Genomic DNA, 16,931 nt, shown 5'->3' with positions numbered 1-16,931 from the left:
AGCTCATGTGTGTGTGAACGTGGCAGTGGGATTGCCGGGTAAGAGAGTGACGGGAAAGAGGGCCTTGTGCTGGGGTGGGCGCAACAAAAGAAGGAAGGGGCACAAAGAAGGCGCGCTGCGGTGGAGCGGCGCGGAAGATGAAAGGTGGGCATGAGGTGTCGCAGCGTGCGTGACAAGATGCACACAGCAGCGACGAGGGGATAGGCGAGCGTGTGTGCAGTGGGCTCCCTCACAGGACCACGCAGCAGGCGCAGCAGCCGTCCTTCTTCGTTGCGCCCTCCTGCTGGAAGCGCTCCATGCCCGGCCCGCCGGCACCGCCCGGTCCTGCGACGCCCGGACGGCCCATCGTCTGCTCCTTGTTGTAGCGCCGGATCTCGCGCACGAGGTTCGAGAAGGCCTCGTCGACGTTGATGCGTTGCTTGGCCGACGTCTCGATGAAGCGGCAGCCAAAGTGCTTGGCCAGCTCGCGGCCCTCTGTGCAAGGTGTCAGAGGGTTTGCAACGCAGCACGCATCAGCCGTGCAACGCACCGTGGCTGCCCACTTGCCGCTCGTACTCGAGGTCGCACTTGTTCGCGACGACAATGACGGGGAAGTAGTCCTTGTCCTTCACGCGCAGGATCTGCTGGTGGAACGTCGAGATCTCGTCGAACGAGTTGCGCGACGTGATGCTGTACACGAGCAGGAAGCCCTCGCCCGTCCGCATGTACTGCTCCCGCATGGCGCTGTGGATGGCACGCATATCAGCGCCCGCTGCGCCATCCAGTGCAGGTCTGTGTGCGGCTCACCTGTACTCCTCCTGGCCGGCCGTGTCCAGCACATCCAGCAGTGCAACCTCCTCGTCGATCACGCACTGCTTGCGGTACGAGTCTGCGGCGCGCAACTATCGCGTCAGTGCCGGGCACAAGTCAAGAGGCGCAACGGCAGACTCACCCTCGATCGTCGGGTCGTACTCATCGACGAAGTGACTGCAGCCGGCACACATCCATCAGACCAGCTCAAAGCAGCACACAACACGTGCCGCTCACCTCTGGATGAACTGGATCGTGAGGGCCGACTTGCCGACACCTCCGCCGCCGACAACGACGAGCTTGTACTCGCGCAGAAAGGCCGCCTGCATGCTGGGCGTGCGCGCGAAAGGGAAACGGGGGACAAGGGAGACAGGCGCAGCAGAACGAGCTGAGAGCGGAGTGCTGGCGCGGCTAGGCTACTGGAGAGCAGCTGGCGAGCAGAAGAGCGGTGCGACGAGGGCGACGGGCGGCGAAGGCCAGGAGCGAGGGTGGTGGAGCGGCGCAGAGTGGTCCGGATGCGGCACAGCCAGCTGGGCGGTGCGAGTGCACGCGACGGAGAGGCGAGGTGGACGCGCCAGGCCGATGCCAATGGCGACGAGAGGGCGTTGGGAGTGCGATCGGCGAGTGCAGGAGCGAGTGGGAGAAGGGAGAGAAGGAGCGGCGAGAGTGGAGTGCTGTTGGGTGGATGGAGGGCGCCGGATGCCTTCGGCGGGCGTGAGAGCGCAGCGCGCGGGCAGCGGCGACACTGGCGCAGTGCCTTGCCTGCTACGAGCGCCGCATGCGCCCAGCGCGACCAAGGGGCCGCCCCGATGAACACGTGACACGCGCAGAGAGCAGGCCGCGGGAAAGGGCGAGTACAGCTGCGCCGCGAGCGGGCGAATACAAAGTTGGCGCCGTGTTGAAGTGACGCACGGGGCGCAGCGGCCTCGCTCACTCCACTCCAACACCCTCGCCGCTGCCGCTGCCGCTGCCTCTGCCTCTCACTCACTCACCCGCACCGCTGCCCATCTCTGACTCCGTCGGCACCCGTCTCTTCTCACTCGCGTCGCCTCAGTTCTCGCAGCCTTTCGCTTATCGTCGGTGCTGCTCTGCGCCAGCGCCGCATCGGCGCGCCGGCGGGCCCACACGCGTCGAGCTCTCGCGCGCGCTGCCATCGAGGCCGGACGCACTCTCTACTCAGCACTTTGCGGCTGCTCCGCCTCCGAGGTTCCGGCTCCTCAAGACGTCCTTGAGTAGTTGACATCGTAGCCTCTAGCGCTGCAGTCGAGGCGTCTGCCCCGCCGTCGCGCCCGCCGATGGACGCCGCCGCGGCCCCGGCAGCGGCGCTGCCTGCCGCGTTCGCGCTCGACCCGCTCGGCGCGGCCAGCGAAGATGGCGGCAGCTCCGCGAGCACATCCTATGCCACCTCGCCGCCGGCCATTGAGCGATACCTTGGCCCGAAATCGCCGCGCCTGATGCCCAGTGGTGCCGCATTCCGGCCGGCCGAGCCACAAGCGCAGCGCGTCCGCCCTGGCTACTTCGACCTGCAGCGACTGGCGCAGCAGGCCGAGCTCGCAGAGCCGCATCGGCACGCCTCGGTCTCGTCCACCGCAAGCGCCAGCGGTAGCAGCACGCGCCGCCTCTCGCCCTCACAGAGCTCCACCTCGCTCTTCGGCGACGCCGATGAGTCCGACGACTCAGACGATACCGTCGAGGATGCGCTGCCGAGCTTGCGCGCCAAGGTGCGCCCTTCACGAGCGTCGTCGCGCGCCGGCACCGTCGCCGGCTCTGTGCGGGCGCGCCCGCCGTCTCGTACAAGCATGCGCTCGCCGCCGCCTTTCGCGCCGGCAGATGCGTCTGGGCTCGATGTGCGTCTCTTCGCACAGCGGCGAGCGCAGGCGCCGCGGTCAGTCATAGGCGATGAGGACGCTCTCGAGGTCAACGAGCGGGAGGCACGCCTGCAGCTGCTCTCTTCGCTTCATCTTCTTGGCGCTGCAGACCTCGAGCGGGTCAGCGCTACTGCCGACACCGCCGCCCTTCCTGAGTCTGACTCGAGAGAGCTCGCAACTCCAAGGCTCGGCACTGGCGTTGAGGCGAGCGACGGCATCGAGTCCGGCCGAGCCTCTGCACTGTCGTTGGCCGGCCCTGATCCAGCAAAATCCAGGCTGGCGCTTGTTTCCGAGCTGTCTGCAGCGTTGAGCGACGCGCTGGAAGCATCGCAGGAGCATGCCGCCTCGATGGAAGCTCTCCGGAGGCAGCAAGTCTCGGCTCTGAACTCGCAGCAGAAGCGGCACGATGCACGCGAGGCGGCTCTCCGGGCGATCCTGAAGGAGGTGGGCGTGTCCGAGGCACGCGTGACGCGCGCTCTGCTGAGCGCGACATCGCAAGCAGACGTGCCGGTCTTCCCAGCAGAGGGCCGGCGCCCCTCGCCTCCTCCAGTCCGCTCGCCATTGACCTCGGCGGGCAAGGGCGGTCCGTCTCGAACGGCTGGCATCAATGCTCGCGTCTTGGACGAGGTGCGCGACGACACTACCGAGGCGCTGCTGCTGCCGCACTCGCTGCAGGAGGCCATGCAGGAGGATTTCGGCGAGGCATTCGCACCGCCGACCCGGGCCAGCAGCCAGGAGGGCGACTTCAACACACTGCGCGCCAAGGTTGACAGCCGCATGCCGCGGGATGCATCACCAAGCAAGGCCTCGATGCGCACTGCGCGAAGCGTCAAAAGCACAGGCTCGGCGTCGGCGCGAAGCAACGCGAACGCATCCGGGCCGAGCTCGCCCGCTGGTGCTCGTCGCGACGCGCTCATCAGCGAGGCCGCGCGTGCCAGCGAGGAGTACGCTGCAGAGAGTGGCTTCTCGACCTCTGCGCCTAGCTCGAGCTCGGCTACGAGCAGCCGCTCGCAGAATGCCTCCTTCGCCTGGGGCCTGTGGGGCGCGTCGGGTGCCAGTGCGAAGAAAGGCGCACTGAGCGTGCCAGCAGTCAGCCCGTCTGCCGTTGCGGATGGGTATTTGTCGGACGGCGGCGGTCCGGTCACGCCCGCTGCGACAGACGTTTCTGCAGGGCGACAGCACGGGCGCTCGATGTCCGTGTCCGGCACTGCGTTGAGCGCTGCGATCGTCAATGCCAAGGAGCCGCCGCGCGGCATGATGAGCGCCTTCAGTCTCGGCAGCCTTGCCTGGCGGCGCAAGCCCAAGGCGCAGCGCTATCGAGAGGCACAGCCCGACGAGGGCAAGAACACGATCCGCGGCCGTCCGATTGGCGACGTCGGCGACGACTCGAACGACACGCTTCCGGCGCGGCCCACTCCGGCACGGTCACCTTCGAACATACTGCCTGCAGCGCCACTCGCCGGCCAGACTGACACGTCCTCCGTCTTGCGCGACGTCAAGAGCGCACCACACCTCGAGGCATCCGTCAACAGCCGGGACCTGCTGCTGGAGCTGCACGAGGCCATCGGCTCAGCGCCTTCTTCACCCGTCACGGAGCGTCTGCAAGCACAGCTGATGGCGCAGTCGCAAGCTGCTGCGCCGACTGACTTGCCGAAGCCGACGCACTTCCGCGCCATCCTGCTCGCGACGCGCATCTTCAACCCGACGCAGTCATCGAATCTGCTGCTCGACTCGGGCAAACGCACGTCTATCGTCATCGCAGACCTGGCCTTGCGGCTAGTAGGCACGGCACAGGAGCAGGGCAAGGTGCTCGAGGCGGACCGGGCACCTACGACTCTGGTCATCCCTGCCAGCGGCGCTGCCTCGTCAGACAAGCTGCCAGAGCTTGATACGAACTCCGCGCCAGCGAGTGCCGCGTCCGCAACTCGAGCTGCACCAGGCAAGCAGACTCTTGCAGCAGCGCGACGATCTCCGGACCTGCCGCGCCCCCACGGCGAGCAGGCGACAAGGACAGCACGCAAGAAGGCGCCTCAGCCGGATCTTACTGAGCCGAACGTCACGCGTCTGCCGGACTTTTTCCGCTTCAGCCCGGCGAATGCGAACGACGTCGCTGTGCAGCCGCGTCGACCCTCGACAGACGATGCCGCGGCGCGTCTGCCTGCGCCTCCAGTCGAGCTCGAGCCGATCGTGCCCAACGATGTCAAGCCGCCGTCGCTGGCAATCTTCGCGCGTCGGGCCAACGTGGTGCTGCCTCGGAGTAACAGACGCCGCACAAAGACGGCAGGTACGACAGCGAGCTCCGAGTCAGATGAGACCTCGGGCGACGAGTTCGAGGTGTACGGCGGCAAGGGCCTCGCTCGGCCTGAGCCGCCGCAGCCTGTCAGTGCACGCGAAGAGGACGCGACACGGCTCCTCACAGATCGATACGGCTTCGTCTACGATGCAACACCCGGCGATGTGCGCCTTCTACGTCAGGCCCGCCGCGCGGCGACGCCTGCACCCGCTTGCCTCACTGGCATCCGCGTAGGCGTACGAGCCCGCGGTGGCACGGACAGCCAAAGCGAGGAGGAGAAGGACGCCGCTGCGAGCCAGGAGTCGGACCTGGACCTGGAACAGGACCTCTCGCCGGTCGGCGACGACGCAGAGGACGGCAGCCTGCAGGCTGAGCTTGATGCGACCTCCGTTGCGAGCGCCTCAACTTCTTCCCGCAAGACTGCCGGCGGGGTCTTCTCCATCGCGCCGCCCAAGCCAGTCACGAGCGCGCTGCCGCTGAGCGTGCCATCGCAACCCTCCGGCGAATCAGGGCCCACGAGTCCGTCGCAGGAGCGCGACTTTCAGTTCCAGAGCGAGGGCGCACGTGCTGCCAATGGCGCGGGAGACGAGGCGCCTCCGCCACGTTCGCCTCGCAAGCCGCCGTCGGCGTCGCAGACTGTAAGGCGCCTGCTCGGCCAGCTGCAGAAGATGCACGAGACTCAACAGCACGAGGTGCAAGCAGAGTGGGACGACTTTTTGCGGCGCAGATGGCAAAGCCCCAAGGCGCGCGGCCAGAAGAAGGCTGCGCAGCCCGTGACCGAGCACAGCAGCCCTGCGACCTCGCTCGCAGCCGGTCAGGGCAACGGACGAGCGCTGCACCCTAACGGCAAGACCGCCGACAGCGACACGCCGGAGGCGGCGTGGGACCAGGGGCTCGTCGGCGTCAGCCGCCTGGGCGACACCAAGACGGGGAAGGAGCACTGGAAGGAGTTCCTGCGGCTGTGCCAGGCCGGCATTCCGCTGTGCTACCGCGCCAAAGTGTGGGCCGAATGCTCCGGCGCCATCGAGGCCGCCGAGCCGGGCCGCTACCAGGAGCTGCTCGCCGAGCACGAGGGCGAGTCCAACCAGTGCACCGAGCAGATCGACCTCGACGTGCACCGCACGATGCCCACGAACGTCTACTTCGGCGGCGAGGGCCCGGGCGTGCCGAAGCTGCGCCGCCTGCTCGTCGCCTTCTCGTGGTACAATCCGGCGTGCGGCTACTGCCAAGGTGCGTCGGCTGCTCTTTCCCTTGCGCGCACTTGCTGACCCGGCCCTTGCCAGGCATGAACAATCTCGCAGCCACGCTGCTTCTCACGCACGCGACGGAGGAAGAGGCCTTCTGGGTGCTCGTCATGATCATCGAGGTGCGTGCGCCAGTGTGATGGCCTCGGGCCCGCGCTGACACGCTTCTGCAGCGGATCCTGCCCTCCGAGTATTACACATCGCATCTGCTCGTCTCGCAGGCGGACCAGCGCGTGCTGCTCGAGCTCATCAACGAGCTGCTGCCTCGCCTCGCCGAGCACATTGCCGATCTTGGCGTCGACCTACCGGCTGTCACCTTCGCGTGGTTCCTGTCGCTGTACACCGACTGCCTGCCCGTCGAGGTGAGTGCCATGCCGGCCGCGCGTCCACACCTGCCGAGCCCTGACCTTTTCGCCTCCGCAGACGCTGTTCCGAGTCTGGGACGTGCTCTTCGTTGAGGGCATGGTCGTGCTCTTCCGCATCGCCGTCGCCATCCTGCAGCTCAACGAGGCCGACCTGCTGGCCGCCACGTCGCCAGCGGCCTTCTACAGTCTCATGCACTCCATGACGTCCAAGCTCTTCGCCTCTGATCGCCTCATCAAGGTGAGACCTGTGCATCCTGCCCGCAACGCCCCATGCTGACATCGCTGCTTCGCGCAGCTGGCATGCGAGGATCTCAAGCCACTCATTCGCTACGCGTCGATCCTCGAGCTGCGCGAGCGCCACGTCGCAGACCTGGAGCACGAGCTTGGGCTCGTTCCCTGAGCTGTGATCTCATGACCCGGCACACACTTGCTGTATTCTGTCCGTCTCTCATCCACCGCGCTGCGCCGCGCCGCTCGTCCCCATCACTTCCGCTCTCGCTAGTCAGACCCGACCCAGCTGCACACCTGTATACTACGCGCCTCGGCGCCCACACGTCACTTGAAGATCTTCTCCAGCAAGTCTGTCACCGCGGCCGCCTTCTCCTTGTCGTCGCCGGCCACGTGCGCAGCGACTTTGAGCAGTCTTCCGTCAGCCACCGCACAAGAGCTGAAGCGGCACGGCGCCACTTACTCGTGGGCAGATCCTCATGCGGCACGCCGAGCGGCTCGAGACGCGAGTGCAGGCCGAGCTCGTCCCTGAGGCCTCCGAATCAGCCTCTGGCATGTCAGACGCTAGCGGTGCACACTCACACAAGCTTCTGCACGGCCTCGCCGACCTCCTTGCCCTGCTTGCGTGCTGCGTCGAGGTCGGGCTTGCCCTGCAGCAGCGAGCTGGGCGTGGCGCCGATGGGCACGGGCGTGGCGAAGGGCGCCGGGATGAAGGCACGGGCGTCTGCTAGTGCCAAGAGCTGCTCAGCGCCCGTGGAGGGCAGCGCGGCTGTGAGCTGAATCGCGGGACCGAGCGTGAGACAGGAGGTGATGCCGTGTCCGATCTGCAGCGGAGAAGAACGTCAGAGCAAGATATTGACATGCCCACCGCGGTGCTTACCTTGTACGTTGCGCCGAGAGCGTGGCCGAGGCTATAGCGGAGAACGTCAGCTGGCGAGTCGAGGATGCTGCATGTAGCCGGCACTCACCCATGGCTGAGGCCCAGCGCGCCCTTGCGGCTCTCGGGCCAGAGACTCGCGATGGCGGCGAGCTGCAGGCGCTGGCGCACGTCGACGTTGTCCGGCTGCGCCTTGGAGAGCGGGAGCAGCGTGAAGAGCTCGCGCATGGCCATGAGCCACGTGCCGCGCAGCAGCGGCGAGACGTCGGGACGGTAGAGCAGCTCGATGCTGTGGTCGACGGCACGCATGCCCGTGCTGAGCCAGAGGCGCTCGGGCGTGTGGCGCGTCACGTCGCCGTCGAGCAGCAGCACGCGCGGCACGAGGGAGCGGTGCGACACGCCCGTCTTCTTGTTGTTCTCCTTGAAGCCGGCGTTCTGCGTCGTCTCGGCGGCCGAGAGCGTCGTGGGCACGGCGATGATCGGCACGAAGCTGCGCTCGTCGTCGTTGTCGGCGTGCGCCGACTCGCGGTGGATGTAGAAGCTGACGGCCTTGGCGGCGTCGATGGGCGAGCCGCCGCCGATGGCTGCGCAGCGTCAGCAGGGACCGCAGGGCCAGGGCAGCGGCACGGCTCACCAACAAGCGCCGTGGCGCCGTGCTGCTCCATCAGGCGTACGGCCTCCTTGATGCCCTCCACCGGCGCATGCTCGCCGATGCCCGTGAAGGTGGCGGCGTGGCGCGGGCCCAGGGCCTGCTCGGCACGGCGGATCACGTCGGTCTTGTTGGCGAGGCTGTTGCCGGTGAGGATAAGGGCGCGGCGTGGGCCGTCGCTGCTCGTGCTGCCGGACACGTGCGGCAGTGCATCGAGCAGCTCGGGCAGCTGCGAGAGCGAGCCGGGCCCCCAGACGATGCGCGTGAGGGGCGTGGTGGTGTAGGAGCCGGAGGTGGCCATTGTGCGGACGGCGGCGAGGCGCGACGGCGTGGCAGAGAGCGGCAGGGCGAGCGTGCGGCGGCGGGTGTGGTGCAGGGCGCGGAGCAGGCTGCTTGCGGTGCGGCTGAGCATGCGAGCGGGGTGATGAAGGAGCAGAGGCAAGAGGCAGGACAGCCCGCTGTGGGTCGTCGGTGGCCCCTGCGGAGGTGGAGGCACCGCTCATCCGCGGAGGTGGCTGGCGTCTCTCCCGAGTGCCGAGGCGCCTCCTCGATCCTTACGTGTCAGGCGCCTCCTTCTCGCCGAGCGTCTTGTCTCCTGCCCACATCTTCTCCACGCCTACAGCCAGGCCGGGCTGTTCTTGCGTCTGCTGCGGCTGGCAGCACATCTGCACCCAGACTTGGCTCTCGTCAACACTTCTCACGACCGCACCAGTCGGCCCGGCATCCGCCCTCTGCGGCCCGTGCGCATCTTCCCATCCTCCTGGCCAACAAGCAGCGCTGCGATGCGGCTCACGGCGCCGCTGCAGGCCGCAGCGCTGCTGCTGAGCGGCTCGCTGGCAGCTGCAGCAAGCTCGAGCTCGTCGCCACCCGTCTCCGTCAGCCTCGTCTCGCCCTGGGCCGCGCCGCCGCTGGTGCTCGAGCTGCTCGAGGCCGCGCACACGCAGGACCCCGACGGCTTCTGGACGCTCCTCACGCACCTCACCGGGCCATGGGCATTCAACGACAGCCGCGGCAGCACCGCCACTGCGCCACGCAGCGCACAGGCGTACCACACGGCAGCCACGCGCCTGCTGGACCAGCACGGCCTGCTGGGCGCGCCGGGCGAGCGCGAGATGTGGAACCTGGCGCTGGCACTGCACACCGAGGCGCCCAAGATCGCCGCCTTCTGGCAGCTGTACGAGCACAGCGGGCCCGCCAGGCAGTGGGCCACCGCGGCGGTGGGGCGCGAGGCGCAGTGCGCCAGCTGGGTCGCGTGGGGCGACGAGGTGCTCTGCACGGAGCAGGAGCTCGTCAGGGCGCTCACGGCAGGCGTGGCTCCAAGGTGCGTAGGCTAGGCCGATGCACTGACTCGACTTGCTGATGCCGTGCATCACCATCAGCTCGCCGCACACCGTCGCGTTCGACCACATCTTCTCGCACCCTGACGCAGCCGAGAGCTCGACCTTGGACGAGCAGCCAACGGCTGTCCTCTACGCCGACGTGACCTCGGCCAACTTCTGGTCACTGCACACGACGCTGCTGGAGCATGTGCTGGGCTCGCGCGTCGTGGCTGAGGGCGGCGCCGACGTGCCGCCGCTGCGCTACGTGCTGCGCTGGCGTCCGAGCGCGCAGGGCACTGAGGGCCCCAAAGCCACGATGGCCGGCTACGGCGCCACGCTGGACCTCAAGAAGGTCGACTACCTCGTCATCGACGACCGCAAGCTGCAGGAGGACAGCAGTGCGGTGCGAGATGTGCGAGAGGACGGTGCTGTATCGTCTGACGATCAGCTGAGCGACCGCGCTTGGCTCGATGCGCAGATCGGGGCGCAGCCGGAGGACGCCGAGCAGGCTCTAAGCAGCCTGACGAAGGAAGAACTCGCGGGTGAGGCCAGTGTGAGCGGCTTGCGTGCGTCCTCGCTGACAACATCCCTCAAGACCTCGACGTTCTTGCGACGCAGGTCATCGCGACGTCGTCCGATCCTCTGCGTGCGCTCGAGCAGCTGGTCAAGGACTTCCCGCTGCACGCTGTGGCGCTTGCGCGACGGGCGCCCAAGCCTGACGCGGCGCTGCTCTCCGAGCTGGCCGAGCTTCAGTCGCAGACGATGGACCCCGGCTCGAGCGACATTTGGCTCAATGGCAAGGCACTGACGGAGAAGGAGATCACGCCTCTTGGGTAAGCGAAGTCGTGTCAGCGTAGTGTGGTGCGGGCTCTGACTTGCAACGCCTCGCGCCCAGCATCATCCCGGCCCTGAGGGCGGATCATGCACACGTTGCCTCTTTGACATCTCCTTTGCTCAACATGTCGAACGAGGCTGCTCTCGATCTGCTCTCGTACGCGCCCATTGGCGTGGCGCAGGACCTGACCGCCGCTGGCTCGCTGCTCTTTGACGCAAGCGACCGCATTGAGCGTGCAGCGGCAGGCGCACAAGCCGGTGCACCCGGCGTTCTGTCATGGTTCAACGACCTCGAGAAGGACTCGCACTACGAGTCGTGGTCGCCGAGCTTGCAGGCGGTACGTCACGACTGCTGGCGCGTTGTTGCCGGCCTGCTGACACTGTAGCTGTCGTGACCAGCTCATCCGCCCGCTGTGGCCCGGGGCATTCCCGCACATTGCGCGCAATCTGTTCAACGTCGTGCTCGTGATGGACCTTGGCCAGCCGGGGACATGCCGCTTCCTGGCCGAGTCCGTCATCCCGACGATCCCGCGCATTGGCCTGCGCTGGGGTCTCGTGCCTGGCGGACTGGAAGGCAAGGACGAGACGTGTGAGTTAGCACCAGTCTCAGCTTCATCCTGGCTGACGTGGTCGCTACCGCAGCCCTGCAGCTCGCGCGCATGTTCTGGTATCTGTCGGAGAACTGGGGCGTCGAGGTGGTGGCCAAGTGGCTGCGACGGCTGGCGCGCTCGCGGATCGAAGGAGGACGCATCAGTCTGGACACCGCACGTGAGGAGCTGCAGGCTCAGCTTCACAACGCCGTCCCCGCCGAGGACTTCCCTGCTCTCTTTGAGGCGCTGAGCTCCGGCGAGTATCCCGGCTTGGCGTCGCGCGAGCGCATGACGCGCAGCTACGTGCGGCGCCTGCATCTCGAGCTCGACGAGAGCATGCGCGGCGGTCATGTCATGCTCAATGGCGAGAGCATCCCGCTCACCAACAATCTCATCAACGCCATGCACGCCGCCGTCACGGCGCAGTCCCGCGTCCTTGCGCCGCTGGTGTACTACCGCAAGATCGACAGCGAGAACACGCCGGACGTCTCGCACTTTTTCTACGACCTGCCCACGACGTTCAAGACGCGCTCGGCTCTCGTCTTTGCCGACACGGGCGCGGCACCTGCGGGCAACAAGCCGCGTGCCGTTGATCTCGTCCGCCTATCAGCCAAGGCGACATTCAAGGCACCGCTGGAGACCTTCGTCTACCCTGAAGCAGGTGCTCGCGTGAATGCAACGCTCTGGGTCGTCGGAGACCTCGACTCTGTCGCCGGCGCTCACCTCGTCTATGAAGCCGCTAAGGGCTTAGTGAGCACTTTCCGTCTTGACGGCGGTGCAAAGCTGACCTCTGTGTTCCAGAGCAAGGCCTCGTATCGACTGGGCCTCATCCATGTGCCGCAGACTCGTGGACAAGGTGGCCCTCTGTCTGCCTTCCTGGCTCAGCTACTGGCCTCCGGCCAAGCTGATGCAGTCTCGGGTCCGCAGCTTGCAGAAGGCGTCAAGGCAGTCGCCGGCGCAAAGCTGCGCGCGAAAGCTGATGAGCAGAGCCCCGAGCCCAGCACTGTGCCGCATTGGCTCAGCGAGCGCGGCTGGGCAACGCCAGGTGCAGACTCTGCCAACGGCTTCTGGAGCGAAGCGCCAGCCCTCGCACGGGCGCTGGGCGTCAAGAGCGGACAGATTGGCCTGGTCGTTAACGGCAGGGTGAGTACTTGAGCTGCTGCGGCTGAGAGTGGATGGCGGCTAACTTGCTCCCGTGCAGGTGCTCACTGACTTCGATCCGAACGCCACGTTTGCCGAGGACATCACTACGCTCGTCGCCTTTGAGTCCGTCCGCAGGATCAACGCTGTCGTCGAAGGCCTCGAGGAAGCTGGCGTCGAGGTGGCCAAGATGGAGCCAGCTGCACACGCCACCACTGTAATGCTTGCCACGTCGGTCATGTCGCATGCGTACTTCGTCGACGAGTCGGCCGAGGGCATCTTCACGCCTCCGCAGACGGGCCGCAACAGCGTCATCGACTCCGTCTTTGCCGCACGCGCCACGTTCGAGGTGGGCAAGCGCAGCACTGCCCGCACGCGCCTCTCCGTCGTACTTGACCCGCTCTCGGAGCGCACGCAGTCCTGGGCGCCCGTGCTGCGGATGCTGGCCGAGCTGCCCGACACGCACATCCGCGTGTTGCTCAACCCGCGCCCCAAGTTGCGGGAGCTGCCCTTGAAGCGCTTCTATCGCTTTGCCGCGCCCGCACAGCCTGCTTTCGACTTGACTGGACAGCAGACTGGCGCCACGCTCGAGTTCCACGGCTTGCCCGAGGCAGCAGTGTTGACACTGGGCCTGGACACCCCGCCGTCGTGGCTCTGCATGTCAGACGAGGCTGTGTACGATCTAGACAACATCCGGCTGGCCGACATCCCAGCGCATGCTCGCACAGCTGGCGTCCGTGCACAGTATGCTCTGAAGCACATCCTACTCGAGGGTGCGTGCAGCCCACTGACATGACGTCTTGATCGCTTGCTAACCCTCTCTCACAGCGCACGTGCGCGATGCCGACCAAGCGGGGCAGTCTGGCATCCCGCGCGGCCTTGAGCTCATCTTGGAGTCACCCGACGGCGCCGTGGAGCTGGACACGATTGTCATGGCAAATCTCGGCTACGCGCAGTTCCTGCCGCCCTCGCCGGGTCTCTACCGTCTGCGCATCCGTGACGGCCGCAGCAAGGAGCTCTATGAGATGCGCAGCGTCGGCAATCTCGGATGGGAGAGCCCCAGCGTCGAGGTCACGGGCACCGACATCACTCTGACCTCGCTGCACGGTCTCACGATCTACCCGCAAGTCCGGCGGCGCGAGGGTCAGGAGAATGAGAGCCTGATCGAGGATCTCGACCTGGGAGCTGTGCCCGAGCCGGAGGCAGAGAGGGGTGCCGCCGGCTACCTGCGCATTGCCAAGAACTTCTTCGGCGGCCTCAAGCAGCAGGCCGAGCGCGTCAAGCCTGTCCGGCCGGCGAGCGACGGCGCCAACGCCGACATCAACATCTTCACAGTCGCCAGCGGGCACCTGTACGAGCGCATGGCGAGCATCATGGTGCTCTCGGTGCTCAAGCACACGCAGAGCTCCGTCAAATTCTGGTTCATCGAGAACGAGCTCTCGCCCTCGTTCAAGGCCTTCCTGCCGCATCTCGCGGCCGAGTACGGCTTCCGCTACGAGCTCATCACGTACGCCTGGCCGCACTGGCTGCGCAGCCAGCGCGAGAAGCAGCGCCGCATCTGGGGCTACAAGATTCTGTTCCTCGACGTCCTCTTCCCGCTGGACCTCAAGAAGGTCATCTTCGTCGATGCCGACCAGATCGTGCGCGTGGATCTGCAGGAGCTCGTGGACACGAACCTGCAGGGCGGTGAGAATGGACGACACACTCTCTGCATGCGCCGCGCTGACCTCTTCTCCACAGCGCCGTACGGCTACCCGCCGATGGGCGACGACAGGCCCGAGGTCGAGGGCTTCCGCTTCTGGAAACAGGGCTACTGGAAGACATTCCTGCGCGGCAAGCCGTACCACATCTCGGCGCTGTACGTCGTCGACCTGGCGCGCTTCCGGCGCGTGGCCGCCGGCGACCAGCTGCGCGGGCAGTACCAGCAGCTGAGCTCGGACCCCGGCTCGCTCGCCAATCTCGACCAGGAGTGAGTCGCTCTGCGGCTGTCAGGTGGCCATGCCTAGCTGACACGCATGCTCGTGCAGTCTGCCGAACAACATGCAGTTCCAGCTGCCGATCCACACGCTCGACAAGAGCTGGCTCTGGTGCGAGACGTGGTGCAGCGACGCATCGCTCGCAGCGGCGAAGACGATCGACCTGTGCCAGAACCCGGCGGTAAAGAGCACCAAGCTGGAGCGCGCGCGCAAGATTCCCGAGTGGACGGCGTACGACGACGAGGTTGCGCGTCTGGCGCAGCGTCTAGCCTCTCAGCAACTGCTTGCCGACAACATTGCAGCGAGCAACGAGACGGTGGCGCTGCCAGTGCCAGAGTCGGAGCTGCAGCCAGAGCCGGAGCCGGCACTGGACGCCGAGCCAGCGCCTCGGCACGACGAGCTGTAGGCCTATCTCCGCAATTACATAGATCGACAAGGCAGAGAGCAACGTCAGACGGTCAGATGGTAGCATTGCGCAGCGCGTCACCAGACGCGCAGGCTCGAGATTGGATGACAGGCGGTGACATGCTCGGGGCCGGAGAGAGCCGAGGAACGCAGCATTGCGTCCCTAGCTGTGCAGCTGCAGCGCGGCCCGCGAGCTTCGGAAGGGAGCCCAGCTCCACAGACTATGCCGCAGCACGGCGGCCGAGCTTCTCGGCCTCGGCGGCGCGCTGCTTGTCGATCATGCCCTTGAAGTACTCGCTGCGAGGGGCGATGCGGTCAGCATTCTCCGCTCTGGCAACACCACAGCGCCCAGACAGACTCGTGTGCCTCTCTCATGTCGACAATTACTCACAAGAAGAAGAAGAGCAGCGTGCTCTGCGGCTGCAGGCGGATCCACGCCGGCACAAAGCCGCGCATCATGACGAGCGGGCCGTCCTTCTTGATGGCCTCGCGCACAAGAGCCAGCGCCGACGTGTTGCCCTTGGCCGCCTGCACGCGCGACTTGATGAAGCTGCAGCGTGCGTGAGCGAGGCAGCTCTGCCGTGAGCTCTGCTCTCTGCACTCACTCGACGGGCTGCGCGAAGGTCGTGGCCGCAGTGCCGGCGCAGAAGGTGGCCGCCGTCACGACGAGGCTGTCGGGCAGCAGGCCCGAGCGCTGGATCACGTCCTTGGAGAAGTCGTAGCCGGCCATCCTGCAGAGCGCTTGTCAGAGGCCGCACCACGCGAGACTTGCGGGCTGCTGCTCACTGGCCGACGTTGAGGAAGACACCCTTGGCGACGTTGGGGCCCATGCCCAGCGTCAGCTTCGAGAGGCCCTCGGCGCGCACGAGCTGCACCAGGCCGCGCACGGCGTCCGGGTAGGCGTAGCGCTCGGCCACCGGGCGGTTGAGGTCCGAGGTCATGCGCTAGAGAGAAGACCAGCATTAGCGCGTGGGCGGATTGATGAGGTGCCGACAGGCAAGACGCACCACACTGGCAAGCACAGAGAGTCAGCGCAAAGTCGCGAGCTCTATCACAGCTACACTCACAGCACCACCTCAGCCGGGCATCCGACGATCTGCGAAGGCGCGCCAGGTCAGCTGCTGGACAACCACTCGGCCAAGCGCCGCAACTCACCGAGGCGACTCCGCCGCCCAGACCGGCAGCAAACGCCAGCTCGAGCGACGTCGGCTTGGGCTTGTCGGGCGTGACGAAGCTCTCCTTTGTCTTTTCGTACACGGCGAAGCGCGTGATGCTGTGCGGGCGCCGCGGTCAGCCGCTGCCGGAAGATGACGGGAGCGGCGCTCGGCGGCGGAGTGGCTTGCTAGCGCGGCGCACGCGCCATGCGGGGTAAGGCCTGTTCGCCCGCTGGACCCACAGAGCACGCGACGTTGCGCCTCTGCCGCTGCATCCGCGCCGCCGCGAGGGGCCCATCCGCACCGCCCTGCCGCTGCCCACGCCGCGTCGCGACTCACGAGTAGCTCGCCTGGCGCAGCCATGTGCCGCTGACGCCGTGCCACAGCGCGGTGATGCCGTCGCCCTTGACGGTGTCGACCATGGTCTTGACCATGCCCTGCTTGACGGTGGCCGTCTCTGCGTGGAGGCAGGCGGAACGTCAGCGGCGGGCGCGTGAGTTGGCAGGCAGGATGGGCATGCGCCCGGCTGGCGCCGCACTGGCCCTCTGCTGCGCGCCACTCACGCAGGCGGTACTTGGTCAGGTCGAGGGGATGTGTGATCGTCGCGGCGCAGCAGGCACTGGCGCCGCCGAGCCAGAAGGGGTACGGCTTGGCACGCTGCGGCGCGCCGGCGGGCCCTGTTGGCGGCAGCGGCTGGCTCGTCGTGGCGGACATGGCGAGGCGAGGGGGTGCGCGAGGAACGGGCAGGTGCTGACGGGTATGAGGTCGGTGCAGGTGGACAGGCGTGGGATGGAGGTGGTTGGGAAGGAAGAGGACCGGCGCGACGCAGGGCGCGCATCACCCAGCGGGCCGCCAGCAGCCGGAGCATGCGCCCGGCAGCGTGCGGCTTGACAGCCCCGAGGCACTTCAGCACAGCTCCGAGCAGCCGAGTCAGGCGTCAAGGGCTGCTGTGTGGTGCACGGCCGGCCACCGGCGCTGCGGTGCAGTCCCGCTCGAGGCGTGCAGGAAAGTGGGAGAGCACGCACGGTCCATGTCCCCGACCGCGTGACCGGGCCGGGCACGGGAGCAGCGCAAGGGCGAGGCAGCCGCATGAGCGTGTGGAGCTGCTCGCGCGTCGGATGCAGGCACGCCGGCAGCAGAGAGAGCAGGTGCAGACGGCAAGGGTGCAGAGCGAGCGGCTCGTCTCTCCGCAAAGTGATG

At 67.0% G+C, this 16,931-nt stretch overlaps 5 protein-coding genes across 5 annotated transcripts; 2 read left to right on the top strand and 3 right to left on the bottom strand.

Moving 5' to 3' along the window:
* Position 1: 1 nt before the first annotated feature.
* FA09DRAFT_317863 (small G-protein Ras1) lies at positions 2–1,461 on the bottom strand. The gene is made up of 5 exons (XM_025740888.1): positions 1,027–1,461; positions 932–966; positions 787–868; positions 530–723; positions 2–474 (listed from the first exon to the last, which is right to left on the bottom strand). Exons 1-5 carry the CDS (start codon positions 1,116–1,118, stop codon positions 230–232), a joined length of 648 nt encoding a protein of 215 aa, XP_025598673.1. The 5' UTR covers positions 1,119–1,461; the 3' UTR covers positions 2–229.
* A 4,385-nt stretch (positions 1,462–5,846) lies between these two features.
* On the top strand, positions 5,847–6,809 carry FA09DRAFT_286765 (RabGAP/TBC; the record flags this gene model as incomplete). The annotated part of the gene is made up of 4 exons (XM_025739910.1): positions 5,847–6,180; positions 6,234–6,316; positions 6,368–6,556; positions 6,618–6,809. Coding segments are annotated over 4 exons (798 nt in total), but the record flags the coding sequence as incomplete, so codon positions are not given.
* A 556-nt stretch (positions 6,810–7,365) lies between these two features.
* On the bottom strand, positions 7,366–8,614 carry FA09DRAFT_297048 (Dehydroquinate synthase-like protein; the record flags this gene model as incomplete). The annotated part of the gene is made up of 4 exons (XM_025740189.1): positions 7,366–7,611; positions 7,668–7,698; positions 7,756–8,248; positions 8,299–8,614. 4 exons carry the CDS (start codon positions 8,612–8,614, stop codon positions 7,366–7,368), a joined length of 1,086 nt encoding a protein of 361 aa, XP_025598671.1.
* Positions 8,615–8,944: 330 nt separating this feature from the next.
* FA09DRAFT_329452 (hypothetical protein) lies at positions 8,945–14,631 on the top strand. The gene is made up of 11 exons (XM_025742190.1): positions 8,945–9,634; positions 9,693–10,174; positions 10,228–10,465; positions 10,528–10,804; positions 10,866–11,055; positions 11,109–11,806; positions 11,858–12,199; positions 12,258–12,969; positions 13,025–13,882; positions 13,937–14,165; positions 14,224–14,631. The coding sequence occupies exons 1-11, from the start codon at positions 9,096–9,098 to the stop codon at positions 14,576–14,578; spliced, it is 4,920 nt and encodes a 1,639-aa protein (XP_025598670.1). The 5' UTR covers positions 8,945–9,095; the 3' UTR covers positions 14,579–14,631.
* Positions 14,632–14,840: 209 nt separating this feature from the next.
* FA09DRAFT_286523 (mitochondrial carrier) lies at positions 14,841–16,382 on the bottom strand (the record flags this gene model as incomplete). Its single annotated transcript, XM_025739905.1, has 8 exons — positions 14,841–14,874; positions 14,969–15,127; positions 15,183–15,308; positions 15,364–15,521; positions 15,650–15,673; positions 15,733–15,850; positions 16,071–16,188; positions 16,295–16,382. Coding segments are annotated over 8 exons (825 nt in total), but the record flags the coding sequence as incomplete, so codon positions are not given.
* Positions 16,383–16,931: the final 549 nt, after the last annotated feature.

The sequence above is a fragment of the Tilletiopsis washingtonensis genome (assembly GCF_003144115.1).
Source record: "Tilletiopsis washingtonensis strain MCA 4186 unplaced genomic scaffold FA09scaffold_9, whole genome shotgun sequence".
NCBI lineage: Eukaryota > Fungi > Basidiomycota > Exobasidiomycetes > Entylomatales > Tilletiopsis > Tilletiopsis washingtonensis.
The sequence above is the reverse complement of the archived record's forward strand: the minus strand, read 5'-3'. Positions and strand labels throughout refer to the sequence as shown.

What these genes read in the sequence shown, in the direction of transcription:
- FA09DRAFT_317863 (XM_025740888.1), bottom strand. Translation starts at nt 1,118, where the DNA reads ATGCAGGCGGCCTTTCTGCGCGAGTACAAGCTCGTCGTTGTCGGCGGC. An exon ending in GTACGACCCGACGATCGAGG is followed by an intron (nt 869 to 931) that starts GTGAGTCTGCCG and finishes TGCGCGCCGCAG; the next exon opens with ACTCGTACCGCAAGCAGTGC. An exon ending in GCCGGCCAGGAGGAGTACAG is followed by an intron (nt 724 to 786) that starts GTGAGCCGCACA and finishes TGCCATCCACAG; the next exon opens with CGCCATGCGGGAGCAGTACA.
- FA09DRAFT_329452 (XM_025742190.1), top strand. Translation starts at nt 9,096, where the DNA reads ATGCGGCTCACGGCGCCGCTGCAGGCCGCAGCGCTGCTGCTGAGCGGC. An exon ending in AAGGAGATCACGCCTCTTGG is followed by an intron (nt 10,466 to 10,527) that starts GTAAGCGAAGTC and finishes CCTCGCGCCCAG; the next exon opens with CATCATCCCGGCCCTGAGGG. An exon ending in GCCTGGTCGTTAACGGCAGG is followed by an intron (nt 12,200 to 12,257) that starts GTGAGTACTTGA and finishes GCTCCCGTGCAG; the next exon opens with GTGCTCACTGACTTCGATCC.